Genomic DNA, 19782 nt, shown 5'->3' on the forward strand with positions numbered 1-19782 from the left:
CTAAACACAGTCAGCACAAGTAGGCTGCTAACATTGCTGTCAGTATCTTGGAGTATACAGATAATATGACTGTTTTCTTGTGCCCATGCACAGACATAAGTAGTTTCAATTATTCTCTACTACAGGAAATGTAAAGGAAATAAAATATTAAGTAAAACTGAAAAAAACCCTAACCATATATTAAAAATGCCTTTCTGCTGGTTTACAAAAAAGAAAAGGAAAACATTTTATATTCCAAAGCTCACAGCTAGTGAAAGTACTCTGAAACCAGAGAGAAATTATAGGAAAAAGTTCTGTTGTAAGTCAGACACAAACTGATGGTCATTAAAATAATCATTAAATTAATAAATACATTCAGATTAGCCACTATTCTTGATTTTGGCAAATATCTCAACACCAGAAAGCAGAGTTTCTTCAAACCTAAATATGAAGGCACTATTTAGTTCAGAGAATAATAGATGACATTCAGAAAGAAATATACAAAATTGTAAAGTACATAGCAGGAATAAGGAGGACATTGAAAAGACATCCAGAAGGAGTAACATTTTAGAAAGGCTGCAGCATCTACAACGCTTGGGGTCAATTAGTGACAAACATGCATGCCCACCTTTGAGGTGGGGGAGAGACAAAAATAGTACTTTGTAGAGGAAACAAAACTAGTACCATGTTATTTTTTCCTAATACAGGCCTTGGAAAATATGATACAACCAGAAAAGAAGTGCTTCACAAAGATGCTGATTCTCTGGGAAAGCCTTTTTCTCAGAGTATTAAAGACCACTCTTAAGACTCCAACCTTATGTACATAATTACCCCCCATCTCTCTGCTCCTTGCATTTCCTACTACACTGGTCTCTGAGAAGAGGAACTTGAGAAGGACACAGAATACTTTACTGACAGCTTCAGGCACAGTAGTCTTCCAAAGAGATGCAAGACACAAAGTTAATGGCTACCTTTTGCTTTACTAGTCTGACCTTTAAAAATGGTGCTAAAAAAAAAAAAAATAAAAGAAAAAAGCTCTCTTCACTCATATTCAAGAAACTACACAAGAAAGAAAAGGCTACTCAGATTCTACACCTAAATCTAAGCAGCACAGTAGTAGCAGATGGTACACAAGCACAGCTTTGTTTATGTTTCAAGACCTACTGTACACTTAGTGTAGCATTTGTTGATTTTAATTACTCAAAACTGAAAAGAATGACTTCAAAAACAAGAGACTTTGATATGACCATGATAAGATTTGCTAAAACAAGTTTCAAAATTTTTAGATATATTTCCTATCACAGACAGTAGCGTAGACTATGAAAACATTACACTTATGTTTTATAAAAAGATGATTGTGCTGAATAATTCTAGTGTGGCCATGGCGCTCTGGATTTCAGACTAGGGAAATTCACAGTCAAGTTTTAAATTCACTTAGAAATGATTGATTAGCAAAAATGTAATGAGCTAAGAAGGAGAACTAGAAGTACCATTTATCGATAACGTTTATGGTCTTGGTAATTAAATTACCCACTCTGAAATAAATTCTGTAAAGCTGGTCATTCCGATCCCAAGATTATAGGTATTAATAACATACAGGAAAAAGGGAAAAATTATAGAAGGCAGGGCTATAATAATGACCACTTAAATGCAGGCATACAATGTCTGGAAACTCAAAAGAGAAGAAGCACTTTAAGTCTTAAGAACACTCCATTCTTTTCCTCCTTTCTGATCACAAGCCACAAACATAGTTAAAAATGTCCTAAGTAAACACCAGATACTTACATTTCCATTTTGAAAGGAAGGTAATGTACTCACTGGCCAGCTCACAGGAGCTGGTGGAGTCTCCATAATTTCACACTTAGGGTCTCTTGCAACAATCATCCTAACAGAATTCCCACAGTTTCTCAGCACTTGGGCAACTTGTTCACTGGTCATTCCTTGCACATTGGTCCCTCCAATCTGTAAGATGTGATCTCCTGTCTGGAGCCTCCCGTCCTTCAAACATAAATAAAATGGCAAAAACATGTTTCCAGTCCATACATAAACTATCTATTCCATTACACAATTGAAACCATGTAGAGGCATCTTCATGGCCATGAGGGCCAATACAAGAAAATGCCATAAAATTGACCACCACAGCAACATACTAAATAATTCAAGGCAGCATCTGCATAATCATGCAGTTTTTTTCACAGCAGTTAACAGTGGTAAATCAACCTTTCCAAAACTGAGTCGGATACAAAGTTGAATTGCACCATGCCTAAGAAAGTTGTTACTTCTAATTTAGAGCAAAACAGGCAGCAACAAGGTTTTATAATCTCACAAGTTGTTATGTATTGCTGTTTCATAGATTACTCCTCATCCTATAGGGGTTAGAATAAAAAGCATTCTGATTTAGGACGACTTAGAATTTTTCAGTATGCTAATACTTCTGTATTAGCCTGGCAATTCTTTTCTCACATGACTAGCTCCAACTCGGGCAAGTAAACCCACTGAAGGTAACAAGACTCCACACAAACCGTTTTTTACATGATGATTATGATTCATGACCTACATCATCATTTCTATTATAAGCAAGCATTCATAGGACCAAATCCTCAGCTGGTATTGATCAGCACAGCTCCAGCACCTTAGGTGCATTGATTTATACACCAATCATAGCAGAGTTATTCCCAGAACTAACTCAAACTCATTTACAAACTCATCCAATTTTAACATCTATATGTGCTCATTATTTCATACGTTCTTAATGATGTCTCATTCAGCTGAGAATGATGTGATGAGTTCTTAACTTACATGCTTCATTTGTAGCCAAAACACTTTATTCCTTACAGCAAAACAGGTGTTACACAATAATTAAAAAATGCTCATTTATACATGACAGGTTCAGGGGGAAGCAATCAAGTAAAAGCCAACACTTTCCAGTAAAGCTCTCCAAATCTCCAGTTTTCATTTCCATCCTATACTAGAAGTACCTTAGCACCTCTCTTTTGTTTGTTACCAGACCTTGTCTGCATGGGTTCCAGACCTCAAATATTGTAACTTGTCACGACCAAATTCACATTAAAAATCCAAACTTTTTTTGCTATTGAACACATTCTACTCCTAAAATATATCAACAGTTAGCACCGAGTCTTTAAAGATTAGCAATCAAAGGTTGCAAACTACAACTTTAAAAGATATCAGTTACTTCAAAAGGCTTTACATCAACCCTAGGCATCTCCCTGAACTGGTCAGATCTCAAGGCAGGGATCAAAACCCCTTTAAAATGAAATCCACTAAAAGTAGGACATCTTCAATCTATAAACTGAATCTTGCAATGGAATTACTTCAATAGGGCAGATTCTCTTGTTCAACAATTCATTTGGAGAGTTTGTCCCTATACCTGTTGCCACATGTGCCAAATTGTACAGAGGACATGCAAATCCATTAAGAGGATTTGTCCTCCCCTAGAGTGACCAAAGGCTGAAAAAATCATAAGTATTGAAAATATTAAAAGGTTAGACAACTTTTCATGATTTCTGCATGTTTAACAATGTTATAAAAGCCAAAGCATGTCTGAGAAACAACTTAATTCATATCAGGTGCTGACTTTTTCCTCAATCATACCTTCAACATATTTATTTATGAAGTATACATTGGCATTCAGACTTTGATGCTATCAGCTTCCTTTTGTTTAAGTATATTCGTTTATTTTAAGACTGTCAAAACCAGTTAATTATGCTTTACAATCAAACAAGAAGTGACATAATATAACAAATTACCCGATCTGCTAATCCCCCAGGAACAATTGTTCTTACAACTACTCCACTCGACTTTCCTCCTACAATTCCAAAGCCTAATCCTGAACCATCGTTAATCAGCTCAATGTCTTCAACGTGGCCCCAGTGAATCTGCAATTAATAAAAACAGGAGATTTTAATTTCAGCCGAACTTTAACGTTTCTCACTTTTACATGTACCGGGAACAAGAAGAATTAATCAGAGCAAATCTCTCTACCCTACATATTGGAGATCTGTTGGATTTTGTTCAGTCAGCTTCATTTCCTTATAAATATGCAGTGGGATTTCTCATCTGTTTTTAAACATACATTTTGTCCTTCACTTTCAAGATAACAGGATACAAGGGAAAAGTAATTTTAATATTTTCTTGCCAAAATAAAAACTATCCTTTTAGTTTTTCACAAATAAGAAAAAACCAGAGAAAAACAGAGGCAAGGAGATTGGACTGGCCTAGGTTTCACTTAGCATTGCCCAAATTCTTATTTCTGTTATTTCACTTACATACTCTAAACACTACCAGTACATGCGGAATTAATAGCGCAGCAACAATATTCTGCCATACTGAATTGGAAGCATGTTTCTAAGCTACACTGTACCATGACCTTATGTTCTACAAGACAATCTGAAAATAACAAAGCTGTTAAGCAATCTAAACTCAGCCAATGTTTCTGTCAGATTAATATCTCATAGAAACCAAAATGGAGCAAAGTAGGCAGATTTAAGTCTTCTGTGAATAAAGGATTTATTAGCATACTGAAAATCTTTGCCAAAGCCAGTTAAATATCATAAAAGAAGTTTAAAGACCCCCTGTAGAGATATATATTTGTATTTTATTTTGTTAGTCTGTTCAGTGCAGATCTTTCAATGAAAAAGCAGTTAAGGTTTAATTCTTTAAAATTTTCAGTGCAATAAACAATATTGATTATCCACTAAAACCTTCAGATTTCACTAGCCCTGTAATAATCATGAGGGAAATAATTACTGAGAATAAGGAAAGCACTGCTCTTAACCAGATTTTCATCAAAATCTACTAGTATAATAAATTAAGATTCTAATATTGCAAACCCTGGATTTAGGTGTGCAGTTCGACCAAATTCAGTGAAGCCACCTGGACCATATGGTTTGAACACAGATGGATGGAAGTTCAGCCATAGCTTATTACACATCCCAGTGACTAACACTCCTTGGTCAAGAAAACAAAAGTGTTCACAATCAATGAAATGTGCAGATTAAAAAAAAACCCAATATGTAAACAGGGATTGAGAGGTTCTTTAACAGATACTTTGTGTTTGGTTTTAGAACAAAGACAAGGCTTTTTGTTTTGAGCAGTTTAAGTTTGAATTGGTTGGGATATTTCAAGCAGCGCTCATGATAGGTTATGTTTACACTCTTTTAAGATGTAATCAGAGCATCTTCAATTGCTGAGCACAAGTAGGTTTCAGCTGGGTATACTCATAAAATGCTTTACCCAGCCTGTGCTGAACAGAACCTGCTGCTAAGAATATGCTGATCTACTAAAGCTTCTGCTATCCCATAAAAACCCAGGATCTATTTTATAGCAACTTCATGCAGCTTTGCAGTGGAAGCCTTATACTTATTGCATGATCAGTTTAAATGAAATGTCATCACATATAAAATCCGAATAAAGAAAAAAATCCCTGTATGTAAAGCTTACTAACACAAACACAACCACAAAAAAACCCATCCAGCCTAGTTCAAAATCTGATTTTGACAGTATTACAACAACTCACAGTCTCAGGTGGATTTATATCATTTAATAAGACAGCCGAAGTTCCGCTGTTTCCATGACCTGGCTCCCTAGCCACAACCAGATGTAGAGATCCTGTGGATTGCTGGAGGAGGGCAATAGCGTGCTGATGGGAAATGTTCTGATCCAATGGGGTGCAATTAATGGCCAGTATGTGGTCATTTTCCTTTAGTCTTTGATCCCTTCACAAAACATTAAAAGAAAATTTGAAATGCAGCATAGTGACTTCACAATGGGCTTGTGTAGTTTAAATATGAACATGCAAAATACACAGTTCTGCAAGGTTCAATACTTACATATTTAAAAAATCTGCTTATTAGACTGTCTTCACTAACATACAAACTACATGCAATCCACACTATACTGAACTGCTCAGCCATATTTTGTTCCAACTTTATCACAGCACAGAAATTTTCTCAATTTCTTCCTTTGCTTCTATTCAAAATTCAGTGAAATGCCCTTATCCTTTCTTGGTGTTATGGCATTATAGAGCAGAAAATTATTTTTTTCCAGTTATGCAATGAAATAGGAACTATTCTTCATTATGTTTAGCACCACACCATACTATCTCTAACTACCCACAACTCGGGCTTATGTTATTGTTTTGTATCATTATTTAATCTAAAGATCAATGAGCTGCATATTTATATTTTACTCAAAATTTACAGTATCAAACTTCAGGCTTAAAACTTTCTTTGAGCAATACACAATTCAACTTATACCTTAAGATAATATGAATTTCACAGTTAATTCACCCTAGTGATGAATTTAGATTTGTGACAAGACAGAAACCATCACTCATCTCCTTTGTTAAATATTCATTCCGAGCACGAGACCAAACTGTTACATAGACAGACACTGCCTTCAAAGCTCTGTAGGAATCCAAAAATGTCTCCAGGAGATCTTGTCTCAGCAGCAAAATGGAAAGCATGCTGGGGAAATTTAAAAACCCCAAAACAATATAACTGCACATCTTAACTAACACATTTTAAACTTCCTTTTTATCATGCGATGTTTAAGATGTTTCCCAGAAATCACTTTCTTCAAGCACTAACCATATTTTAGATTCTCTCATCAAAGAAAGTGAGCAGCAGGTCATCAAATCCTAAAGTGAGATATTCACCCTCCTTTGACATCCGGATCAGTCCATCTGTCTCCACTTTGAAAGAGCCTAATATGCTTTTCTTTAAGTGTTCTCTAGTGTGTTCTCTGTGGGCCCATAGCCATTATCATTCCAACCTCTCCCCACTCTTTTTGTCATCCTGTGTTGGCACTTCCTGACATGTGTTATTTAAAAAGTGACACCAATGACTTGAAATCTAGACACATTTTCTTGAAACATAATTCCAAGCACTGCATTTGTCTCATGCCAACTCTTGTGGTTTTACAATCACATTTTATTTTTAAAGGATTGCTCTGTCTTTTGTTGTTGCGTGAAAACCCACAGACAATACGGGAAGAAACTGCCTGAAGCCTTAATTCTATGATGACATCTGTGCAGGGATCTGTTGGGAGGACTGGATCTAAATTTACACAGGAAACAAACAGTAAAACCAACTATAAATAGGGCATTGTCATAGGCACATAAACAAAGAAACAAGGAGGGGGGGCGGAATCTTTCAGGGAAACAATGTGTAAAAATTTAAACGGAGGCTAATTATTATTTTCCTTGTATCTTTTCCGAGTTTTCTTTTGTTTTTTAGTAAAGTACACATGATTCTCTTAAATGAGTCGTGATTTCTGGAAATTCCATTTATGAATGGCTCGGATATTTAAAACTCATCTGAAAATCTGATCTTCAAAACATGAGTCCATTTAGTTGAAAAGCCAGAATTCAAGATACCACCAACAAAATATCCCGCCAGATAACCCAGACAAACACGTTAGTCTGAGAGAGTTTTCAAGGTGAAATTCATTACTTTTCTCGTCATGGAAATACTTCAAATTTCCAATACAATTATAAAGATCTCACCTGTCAGCTATGCTTCCTGGCTGGACTTCCTTGACAAAGATACCAACTTCTCCCAGGCTGTGATTTTTAAGGGCGATCACACTAAATCCAAGACCTCCAACAGAAGGCTTTTCAATCTTTATTGATTCTATTTGTCTGCCCTAATAAAACAGAAAAAATTGATTTACTAATTTTTAATGCAATAGAATGAGCTAGTTTAAAAATTTATGAACACTGGGAGAATTATTCTCCTCCTAAGACTAAACAAAGGCAAAATACTGAATATGTTATTTCTATAAAAGCTCCTCCATTTATTATTTTTAATATAGCAGAGTATTGGATATGCAAGCACTCTGAGGTTCTGAAACCTCAGGGAATTTAAGAGCTGCTTTCACACTTCATTCACGTTATGAGATGAATTCCAAACTGGATGAAAACTATGAACGAAGTGCTGTCTACAGCAATATATTTGGGATTTCTGGAAATGCTGCATAGCTAAACTAAATTACTTGTCTTTTGGCTCTCTTTGCTTTTAATGCTGATTTTTAGGTGTATGTTCAAAAGATTGCAGCTTTTAAATAAAGAAATTAATTTCCTTCCCCTCCCTGCAACTTCACACTTAATGCTAAAAAAAGTTTGGTTCTGCAACTGCCTGCTCTTCAGTTCTAAGATTTTTGGGGTTGTTTACTGGGAAATATTACTTAGAGAACACACTGCTATCACAGCTGTTTTATCCAAAATAATGTGCAGTCTTTACTGCTAAACCTTTTATCTGATGAGTTGATGACACTCTAATGAGAAGAATTATGCTCAAAATATTACAGTTACATTAAGGTAGTCAATTAGCAACAGTTACTTACTATAGAAAGCATGACTAACCAATTAAATTAATGGTTCAATATAACACAGAACAATACATTTGTGGTATAAATGCCAATCCCACATGGGTCGATGTCTGTACCTGTATAACTTCCATAAGCATCTGGTACATGCTACATCACATGTTAATGAAATCAGCATCTGTCTGGCAAAGTTAAGACATACTAAATGAAGAGTTAAATAAAATACTACATGCCAGTTCTTTTAATCATTTGCACTGTTCATATATTAACAGAGTTGGTATATTTCCAATTTAAAATGTACTTGAAAAAACAAGTCTCTCCATCAAAACAAGTTTCTGCAGAAAATGTCCACTTTCAATTAAGTGTCATCAAATACCCAAAACGTTTTCTGGCAACTGAAATTTCTTTTGTACTGGTGTGTTTGGTAGAAAGACAGACAAAAAATTGGCAAAGAAAAAAAACCAAAACCCCACCCCAAAAACAAAACACCAAACCACTTTCCCTTGCTGACATCTTTCATAGGGAAAAGTTATCCTCAGCACTTCTGCTCTCTTACTGGCTAGGAGGCACCACACTCCCAGATACACAACAAAGAGCATGCTTGAGAATGCACTCCAAAGAAAGAGTTTGATGTTAAAGGAAAAGAAGTTTGTTCACTAAAGCTGAGAGCCTTACCTTTGCCATCTGTTTGATGATTAAGTTAAATTCATTAACTCCCAGGTTTGGAGTGAAGGTCGATGCTTTGGCTTCAGGTGAACTGCAAGGTGTATGCACACTCCCAGCAGCAACTGATTTGTCAGCAAACACTAGTACCCCTCTTCTAGTAAAATCAAAATCTACTGAACGGTCAGGAGGCATATAATTGAGCTGTTAAGAATGAACAAAGATGTAGAAAAACTATTAAAAACAAAAGAAGAGATGTCCACATATACCATTTTGTGTGAAAACTGCCACCAAATAAGCAAGCCTACATACATTTGCATATGCTTATTCACACAAACATACCCACCTCTATAAATTAAGCAACGTTAATATACAGCTATAACCAAGTTACCATATCAAGTTTAAACTGTTTTTCAAGAGGAAAGTTCCTTGAATGTTTCAACTCTGTTTCTACCCCACTCATTTTCTCCGTATCTTTTGTGCTTCTTCCCTGCCCGCACCCATTGTCCTCTTTTCACTCTAATATTCCAAAAACAGCACATACAAAAGCACCAAACATTAAAGAGGCACTGAAGCACTGTTGCAACTGTCAGGCAAACCCAGACAATTTTGGCAAAAGAATCCAAATTTTTTAAGTCACTCTGGAGCCAAAGGCCTGTTCTGTATTATCTCCTCCCCAGAGAGAGCCCAGGGTACAAACTAACCGCCATTGAACATGCTATCATTGCTAGAATTTGCAGTTCAATTTCTAGTCCTGACAGATAATGAAGAAATGCAGAAATATTCTCAGTGTGACATAGTAAACTGAAAAATTCTGAATAAAACTGCTCATGACATGCTTAAAGAATTTCAAGAAACCATAAGTTTTCTAGATACAATAATTCTGAACATTCTTGATATAAAATCCATTATGCCAGAGTCACAAAGTATGATCTTAGATATATTTGCATTTCTGTACATTTTTAAAAGCTTGCAGACATGCATACAAGCTTTGGAAGGAAGGAGCAGCAACAGATGCAGCACCTATGTAAACCTGGGAAGAAGGCAGAATGAATGGCACAACCACTACCATGCCACCCAGGCAGGAACACATGCAATATATTTGGCAATGACAGCAAGGTGGCCTCGTCCCCCTGACACCCACCCCACCATATCTGCAGCTGGGCAGGTGCAGCAACAGCAGAGACAGGGATTGCTGCTGCCTAGGGTACCCCAAGTTAGTCCTTAGTTTTAAGTTTGCATGTTTGACACTGCTCGTTGCAGGGTGAGACCCATTCCTACAGATGTGTCATTGATGCCCATGTCCACAGAACATGTCAGCTGGCATTATAAACTAATCCACAAAGTTCCTTCCACTGCTGAAGCCAAGTCATTTTAAAGCTAGCTTGCGTAGTCTGCATCAGAGCCGGGAAAATCTTTAGGAGTGGCTTTCTAGATTTTATTTCCCGAAGCAGGTTAACAGTTCTTGTACAAGTCAGCAGGAACTAAGTGATGATGTCTTTTAAGGACAAAAGATGCTACCAGTTAGCTGATAAACAGTATTTAGCTTCTGTGAAAAACAAAGGATCCCAATTCCAGCTGTCTTCAGAACTTCAAAGTACTAGAGCTGATGTCTTTTGCAGATGTTTTTTTCCCCCACTGATGTGGTTCTCAACGCCTGCTTTTTGTTTCCCTTTCAAAGCATGCCGCCCCATGACCTGTTTGTTGCAATACCACTTCTCAGTTCAGTAGTGACTCTGTAGATACTATGCTGACAAAAAAACAACACAAAAAACAACAACAAAGCCCCCAAACCAATATTCACTCACATCAAGTTACAGCTTATTAATGACAGTGCCCCGATTAACACACGCCTACATACCCTGTTTTAAATTCCAAGTTCACCATAATTATCATCACACCAACAACCACAATTTTACACTCACTTGTTCCTTCAGTTGCTTGATGGATTGCTGAAGAGTCAGTATCTGGTTAAACAAAGGGCTCCTGAGTGTGTTACGTAAAACAGTCAGGTTTTCATTATGTTGGGAATCTCTTTTCTCACGCAGTTTTGCTTGCAGACGATCAAGGATCTGCAGCACCTGCTGTTTATCTGCACCATGAAGTAGTACATGTTAGGAATGGAGCTTCATTTCTCACTGCTGAACAAAAGTAATCACTTTCAGACTACATACCTGCAGCAGGATTTTCAGGCATCTTGAAGGGTATTTTTGAAATTACTCAGAATAACCTAGATGAGGTTTAAAAAAAAATGAAATTAATAAATCATATATCCAAGCAGAATCCTAACAGATAGACAGTCAATACATGCAATAATAAAATACTAAGCTAACTATAACAAATTTAATAAAAGAAATACTACCCCCTGTTTACCCCAAGCACTCAAAGCAGTTTTCAATACAGCTAGCTGCACTGCAGCCTCAGCACATTCAAAAATCTTTCCTTGTCACTTGCACACACAGGAAGGAATATGAAAAACGCTTTCAAATATGAGTGAAAATCCAGGTTATAAAAACAAACATTGGCCAAGAAAACTAAGACAGCTATGTTCAACCAAATTATTTTGGATATAGACATTAAAGTTGTGATCTCTTCAAATATACATACAGTTAAAATCTTCCTATTATTTAGAAGATACTTTCCACCTGATTAATTGTAGACAGTATTCTTAGCATGATAGCTCAACCCTGCTGCATGGCAATATAGGTGAAACCTTGCATCTCTCTATAAAACAATGAAGTTCCCTCCACTCATGAGACATCACAGCAATAAGGCCCCAAACTGGCCAAATCAGTCCCTATTCCAACATGTTCCTAAGGGAGGTCAGTTCTAATCACAGCCTTGGTGCTGAACAGGTCAAAGAAGCCTGTCTTCCTCTCCTGTGTGAGCTTGCCTTTCTCTTTTTTACATTCATGACAAGCTTTTAAGGTGCAGAGTATCTTTTATCATGCTCCTCTACAAATGCCAAATAGAACAGGTCTCCAACTGGGGCTAAGGCCTAGATGGCAGTATAAAAACAACAGACTTGCAATTAGCAGCGATGAGAAATTTGTACCTTTACTTGCATGTTATTATGTTGATGCGGAGCCTGCCATTCTGAAACCTATCAAGGCAGTCATACCAAAACATAAATGAGAAACAAGATTTCTTCACTGAGTGCAAACTTCTCTGAAAGAAATCAGCCATTTAATAGCACAATTTATATTATTTTAACTCTACCCAGTATATAACTGTGTAATTTCAGAATAATATATTTGGAATTATTCTGGAACAAAAATAGCCCTATATATTAAAAAAAAACCACCTCTGTATTTACTTCTTTAATCTTGCAATTCAAGAGCAGAAAGGGTTATATGCATCTGAATGTAATACCAGAATAAGACATTCCAGGGGCTCTCTCCCAGCAGGACCTCTGATCCTTTCAGCTCTGCCTTTGACACTGTCTGTGCTCACACTGAAAATATCTTGAATTCTGGGAGGACACTGTTATATTTAACAAAATATTAACTATGCAGGTGAATAGCTTCTCTTCTCCTGAACAGTCAGATCCAGTTGATTTATCTAAGGGGGAGGGGAAGGCAGGGGTGTGTCACAAACCACAATTTCAGATTTATGCACCCTTCACTGTATCTGAGCAGTTTGGGCTCCTGCAGAATTTGGTGGGTTTGCACAGTTTTCACCCTGGGCCATGCAAAATGAGTTGCTTTGCAAGACTTTTAACAGATTTAGGAGGTCATTTTAAATCAAACTCATAGCAAGAGTTGAAGCAGCAAACCCATAAAACCTCTGAAAGATTTTCAGGAATGCATCTGAACTTTTCTAAGTGCTGCAGCTTTATTTTCTTTTCCATTCAAAATAAAACACTTCTAAGAGCAACGCAGCCTTTGATTCTGTGCTGAGATCAGATTCTGAAGAGCAGATGAAAATACTATTTCCTTATACGCTCCTCAATCTTCATCTAAACAAAAAAGCCAAAACTTAACCTTCTTGACTAAAAATACTGCATGAATCTTAACAAAACAGGACAAAAAATATGGAAATTTGTTCTTTCTTCCCAATTTAACTTCCCTCCATTCACTTCCCCCCTCTGTTTTTCTACCTCACATCAACAGTTAAGAGGGAAAAAACCCCCAACCCTAAAGCAAGTGAAGCAACATCAGAAAGGGATGCAAAATAACTCCTATGAGGAAAAATGGCTTGAAACACCTTTAAACCAGCACTAGGGTAAAGAAAAGATTAAACCCAGAAAAGAAATCCAGCATGGCAGGAAATAATGACTTGACAGCACCATGCCCATCTAATAGCTGAAGCCAAGAGGCTGGTCCAGCTCTCCAGCCCTCTTTCATGCATTTTGTTCTTCCCTTTTCATCTGCACTTGCACTTATTCATCTGATCCCATAGTGAGCTGGAACAGGGAGCTAAACACGCAGAAAAAACCTCCACGTTTCGGCAGGGTGAGCTTTCTGCCTAGTTAGCTCTGAACTGCCAGCACTGGCACACAGGAGGGGGCCGAGAAATGCCGGGGAAGTGGGACCACACCTTGCAGCAGCTAGCAGTTGAGACAGCTCAGCTGCACTGGCAAACTGTGCCATGAGAAACTGCCTGCGTCATTGAAAAAACAGCCTCAAAGTGCCACACTGACAGTGCCCAAGATTAATCTTTTCCCCACTGCAGCAGGTATAACAATAGCAATTATCACGATGGGTACAGATGCAAAAAAGAAAAATTTAAGCTGAAAAATATACATAAGACATACAGGCAAAAGTCCCCTGGAGAAGGAGGTGCAGGAGGTGGGGAAATAAAGATGAAAGAAAGTTTCAGCTTCCTGCTTGAGCTGCTCCAAAGTGTTGCTAAGAGCCATTGCAGACCACTCTGCACCAGTGGACACCAAAGTGGACCTCAGGTACAGTTTGTATAACAGTTCAAGTTTACACAACACTTTGAGATTCCTTGTGATTAAAGCTGGCCTTCAGCCAGCTTACAATGATCTTTAATGGTTGGTGGGGGTTTTTGGGTGGATTTTTTTGTTTGTTTTTGGTGTGCAATAAGTTAAAACCATCCTCACTATTTCTTTGTTCTTTCTTTCATTAAAAGGAGTGGGTGGGAGGAGGGAAGAAGCATGTTATGTTTTAAAGTAAACAGCTCCTGGTGTGAGGGGATCCCTGAAAATATAAACTAAAGTTTTCAAGCAATGTGTAACTGAGGGCAGGTCTCTTAAGACTGGCTTTTGGGCACCAGAGAAACACACAACTCCATGTACTATTGACTTGTTTATGTTTAGGGGCCCAAACAGTTTATTGCTAAACAATTTCCAAACACCAATGCCAAGTCCAAGCAGGGTGTCAAGAGACAGTTGCTGAACTAGGTCTATTCCTAGGTGGTAATTTTGAAGAGTGATCCAAAACACTTTGGTTTGTCTTGTTAAAATTAGTTCACCTACTCCACATTCAACTTCCTTAGCTCCATTCTCTGATTTCTACAGCCACTCATTTATCTTATTGGTGGACAAAACTTCAAACCTCGGTTCAAAATTTATGTCACAACTCCCAACATAACTGTAAATTCATTGAGAAAATAATGAATTCCAGGAAGTTTAGTGTTTTCTAACACCAGAAAAGACTCCACACTCCAGCACAGCGTGCATCTGGGTTTTTACTGTCTTCACTTCTGAGAGCTGAACTCTATGCATCATAAGGAACGGGAGAGTTTCATAAGGTTTTGTATGAAATCGTAAGACTTGGATCTTCTTCAAAAGCAGGCTAAGAAAAAAGGAATTCCCCCATGCTGATGCCAGCAGAGGTCATCAGAAGAGCTGAAAAGTTTAAATCTTCCATTGCCATCACCCCCCTGCCAGACACCTGCCACTTGCACAGAGACACAGGGTGCTCAACCCTGGCACATCCCAGAGCCAGAGGGGAACTCGACACCCCTGGCAGTGGCCTTGACCAACACCTGTCCTCCACAAAGAGCTGCCAAAAGACAGAAACAAGGGCTTTTCTGCTGGGGTCTGCAGGAGGACGAGGTTTAGCCAGCCATTTTTCCCCACCCACCTAACAACTAAAACTGCTTCTGCCCTATGTCCTTCAACTTGGCCTCCAACAACCTGTGTCCTTCCAGGAGACATGCCTACAGGGAAGGTCTTGCCTCATGGGAGGCTGTCCCCACGCAGCATGAGCATAGCCTTTTGGGATATTAGATGCCACGAGTCCTTACTGCACAAGTGCTAACTGCTGCTATTTTTCAAAGGCTTCTAACAGGGCCAACCTGAGCAGTCTGCCACAGAACAGCCAAGGTTATACCTCAATCCAAAGTCCCCTTTCTGCACTAATGTGGTTGCAAATTTTCCTGGCCCTGTTATCAGGACTGACTGATATAGTGCATATCGTCTTCCTCATCAGAGAGATCTCTGGCTTGGAAAATTTCAGCCTGAACAGTTTAAAATTTGATAAAGGCAAAAGAAAGGGAAAACAGCATTTGTTAATGTGATCTTAATCCTAAAACGTCCTAACACAGCATCACCTGTAACTTCAGATATTAAAAATCACATAGTTTACACATCAAATGACTACATACTGTGAAAAAACACTACTCCAACATATTTTGCTGTCCTACATGTTCCACCCTAGTAATGTACAGAATTCAGTCCAACCAAGCTTAGCATGCACACACCTTTCAGATGAAACCACCAAAACCTGCCGTTCCATGTAACGTGGCAGTATTTATAAAAAGCGCTATAGAGCATGTGCTGACTGCTCCAGGCACTTGAAAGAAGGGAACAACAGAACATTGCTGGGAATACCTAAACACAAATACACCACTTATCTCCAAGATAAAGCAGGTCAAAGCTAAATACTGTTAAATATATATATAAAAAAACACCTGCTCCACGGGCAAACTATGTGTTATATATGATTAGTGACCAGAAGATGAGGAAAGCAAAAAAACGACCTCTGCATCTGTGACTACCACTCTCCTTGCAGATCAAGAGCCTTACTCACTCTCAAGGCATGCAAACTTTCAACAAGCAGAACCTGAATTCCTGCGGACTTCAGCCTCTAGGGAAGCACCAGTGTAGGTTCTCTGAAGTCTAATAGAGGGGTGTGCTCACGCTGAAGCCACTCTCCACAGAGCAGTAACATGGTCTCAGAAACCTATTGTCACAAAATTCGTGGAAAACTTGTTTCTAAGATCTAAATATTATCGTATTCTACTGAAATTAACCAATAAATCCTAAAGTTATTATGATGACCATGCACACAATTAACGAATCACTTCACGGGGGAGCAGCATTGTCAGACCAGGAGCCACACTAAATTTCTAAACTTCAAAAATTTACAAGGAATGCAAATGAACTGGTTTCCTGTTAACGACCCATAAATAAAGTAAAAACCTGTTTTCTTAATAATCTATGAATTCATAGGCACTGACAGAAAGCATTGCAAAGGGTGCATTACTTCCCCAATGCCTCCTCTCCTCAGGGCAAGCCTTCCTGGTCCTCATAGCCTCGCCTCTCCTCACCACACAGCCTTTCCGCTTCTCACAGCACAGCCTCTCCTCACCACAGACTTCACACTCCTTATGGCACAGCCTTCCCGCTCCTCAAAGCCTCCCCTTCTCCTCATGGCAGAGCCTCCCCACTCCTCACGGCCTCCCCTCTCCTCATGGCACAGCCTTCCCGCTCCTCACAGCCTCCCCTCTCCTTATGGCCTCCTCTCTCTTAACAGAGCAGCCTCCCCTTCTCATGGCAGAGCCTTCCCCACTCCTCATGGCACTGCCTCTCCTCACGGCCTCCCCTCTCCTCATGGCACAGCCTTCCTGCTCCTCACAGCCTCCTCCCTTCTCAGGGCACAGCCCTTCCCAGTGATGGAAACTGGACAACACAACACCAAGACGACTCCTGCGCCTCAGAGACCCTTTGCCCTGCATCAGGAGCTGCACAGCTCTCTCCAACCTTCCGGGGGTGTCAGGTAGGCCCCCGGTGTGCGAGACCTAAAAGGCTTTGAGGCAGGAGCCTCTGGGCAATGCAGGCTGGTAGCCGGGCCACGGCGGTGTTCGCTGAGGGAGCCAGGAGATGGCTTCTCCCGAGGGTTCTATGCCACAACAAGCACTGAGCCTCTGAGTCTGAAGGCGGCATTAAACTCCTCCAGAAGAGCCCTCCCAACTAGCTGAGTACCTGCCAGGAGAGACGCCCCCTCCCCAATACCACACCTGCCAGCTCTCTGGGCGCCGAGACCTCCCCTCAAGGGCACGCCGGCCCGCTGGCCGCCCTCCCACGGCGCCCGCAGCCCCCGGCCCCGCCGCCTTCACTACCGCAAGTCACGCCCACGCGAGTCTCCGGGGGCCGGGGCCGAGCCGGGCGGGCAGCGGCGGGCTCCCCTCAGCGTTGGGGGCGCTGCTGAGGCGAAGGGCCGCGCCTCTGGGCCGCAGCCGGCCGCCGGGGCGGGGGGTGGCGGGAGGCGCTGAGGTTGGGGCCGGGGCGGGCGCGGGCCCCCCGCCGCGCCGTACCTGCGGGCGGGACGCGGCGGCGGTCGGAGCGGCGGGATGGCCGCCGGCTCTCACCTGGGCGGAAGCGGGAAACGAGCGCGCCTCACCTGCGGCGCAGGAAGCTGGGGCGGCGCGGAGGGAGAGCCGCCTCCCGGGGGACGGCCGGGCCGCAGCCCCGCGGCGGGGGCGGGAGCGGCCCGCAGACCGTGTCCGGGCAGGCACGTAGCGCCGGTGCCCCAGGGAGAAGCAGCGCTGCCGGTAAGGGCCCTTTTCCCGGCTCAGGGAGGCCCGCACCTCCGGCCGAGCGGTGCGGCAGAGCAGGGCCGAGCCCTCAGGTGTCGAGAAGAGTGCGGGAATGACCCGAGCGCGGCGCCCGGCCTGTCCACCCTGCTCCTGCAAGCCGGGGTGGGAGTGGGATCTGCAGGCTGAGACTGGCCCACAGCACGTTTGTCTGGTCACAGGCACTAGTGGAAGCAGCTTTTGAGTAATGTGAAAAGCCAAGTCAATCTTCAGATGATCCTGGCCTGCCAGTGTATTTATAAACCATAGGCCAAAACGGGATGCCTGTCAACATGGCCACCAAACCCCTCGCGGAGGGCAGAATGTGTGTGCAGATGATGTTGAAAAGCTTTTTTAAACTCATTCACAGTAAATCAGTGTCCACACACGGATTCAGAACTGTTTTGAACTCAAATTCCCACAGAAGTGAGCCAAATGGCGCTTGGCCCCAGCAGCACAGCCACTGCTGCTTCTGCTGGAGGGAACAGCAAAAGCCATAGGAAGAAGTGGACTGGGACAGAGGTGAGGGGCTGTAACGCTTGCCCCACAGAGCACCAAGCCTCTCACAGCACTCACTACAACCAGCGCTGCTCCTGACAGTGCTCCGGAGTAACACCACGTTACCTGCAGCTTCCAAGAGACACAGCGCATTGCCTGGGATGGCAGTGAAAGCAAAGTTTTAGGACTGCTAGTTGCAAAATACTAAACAGGCACCATTTTAGTTGAAGTTAATTGTAGGAATTGCAGGTGCTTTGTGCTTTTGAAACCTGTACGTTAGTCTGCTTACAGATTTTTTTAAACATACATATAAAATGGGTCAAATGAAACTCTCAAAAAGTAATTTTTAGTCTGCTATTTGCTAGCTCATTTGCAACAGATCTTACACAGCCCTGCTAGTTCCGTAGGATGAGTGCTACTAAAGGTTGGGAAATGCACTTTAGGTCATAATTTAGAATTGATTTCCCCTCATTCTGGTGCCCGTTTGTTTTACTAAGTGCAGTTGCACTACAGCACACAACATGCTAAGAACATATCATTTCATCCTCCTTTTTTAAAAACTCAGCTTCCAAATGCCTAACTTCCTAGTCCTTACTCTCAATTTTAATTAATGTAGCGCTTGTGAGAAGTGACAATTTTCTTGACAGTGATGAACAGCAAGTCATGTATTTATCCATCCGAGAGATGCACTGCAGACAAAGGAGCCAAGCACTTTTCTCATCAGCACACCTCAGTCTCAATCTCAGAAGGCTGAGTTCATTACGGAGTGCACTCTGGCCCTGGCCTTTCACTTCCAGCTGCTGAAACAAGTACCAATTTTCATTTGCATACTTTGTCTGGTAAACTCTAGACTGCCAATTTAGTTTACACAAATCTCCCAAAAAGCTGTTAGATGGCAATATTTTCTATCGCTGGCTGAGCTCTTTGTCAGCCATCCACACATTTTAAATCCACATTTTTTACCATTTTTTTTGAATATCTGGGATTGTGACAAACCTTTCATTGGTACTGACAGATTCATATACAAGTCACCATTCATTCTCCAAAGTAACAAACTATAAACCCAACAGACTTCCAGAAGGTCGGGGTAATGACCGCATTCTCTTAAATACTATCTTGGGAGTTGCTTTCAGCCTTTTCCAGTTTCTAGGTCCCTACTTGTATTTCAGGAAATGTTTCCAGAACAGATGTAAACTTAAAGACAGCAGCACTGCCTTTCCTGGGTAGGTTTACCTGGAATGGTCTCTTCTTCTGTAAGCAGTCCAGGATCCCCAGCAGCTGATAACGGAAAACTGCACTCCTTCAAAACCAAACACTAGGAAAACATGACATAAGCGTCAAGAAAGTGAGATAATGGAAAGGTTGGTAATTGCTCAAAATACCTTACAAGGAAAAAACACTGACAAAAGCTTGCCTGCTCCAGGCATTCATTTAATAAAATAAAATAAAAAGCATTTTTAACAATACAGTCATAATTTTATGTGAAAACAGAGTAACAATTTCAAACTATTTAATCTGGCTCCTGTGCATTTT

General features: G+C 40.6%; 1 protein-coding gene across 5 annotated transcripts in view; it reads right to left on the reverse strand.

Moving 5' to 3' along the window:
* PATJ (PATJ crumbs cell polarity complex component) overlaps window positions 1-19503 on the reverse strand; it is a 158947-nt gene extending 139444 nt beyond the window's left edge. For 2 of the 5 annotated variants that reach the window (XM_080406336.1, XM_080406332.1), the window contains exons 1-8: window positions 17494-19503; window positions 11163-11218; window positions 10914-11080; window positions 9001-9192; window positions 7505-7644; window positions 5516-5714; window positions 3747-3875; window positions 1765-1977 (exon numbers count right to left, since the gene is read on the reverse strand). In XM_080406336.1, coding sequence (XP_080262462.1) covers window positions 1765-1977; window positions 3747-3875; window positions 5516-5714; window positions 7505-7644; window positions 9001-9192; window positions 10914-11080; window positions 11163-11184 — 1062 coding nt within the window. In that variant the 5' untranslated portion in view covers window positions 11185-11218; window positions 17494-19503. Of the gene's footprint in view, window positions 1-1764; window positions 1978-3746; window positions 3876-5515; window positions 5715-7504; window positions 7645-9000; window positions 9193-10913; window positions 11081-11162; window positions 16705-17196 lie in introns of those variants that run through there. The other 3 variants (XM_080406334.1, XM_080406333.1, XM_080406335.1) reach the window with 3 other exon arrangements.
* Between the last annotated feature and the right edge of the window lie 279 nt (window positions 19504-19782).

Source organism: Falco punctatus (assembly GCF_963210335.1).
Source record: "Falco punctatus genome assembly, chromosome: 11".
Classification (NCBI taxonomy): domain Eukaryota; kingdom Metazoa; phylum Chordata; class Aves; order Falconiformes; family Falconidae; genus Falco; species Falco punctatus.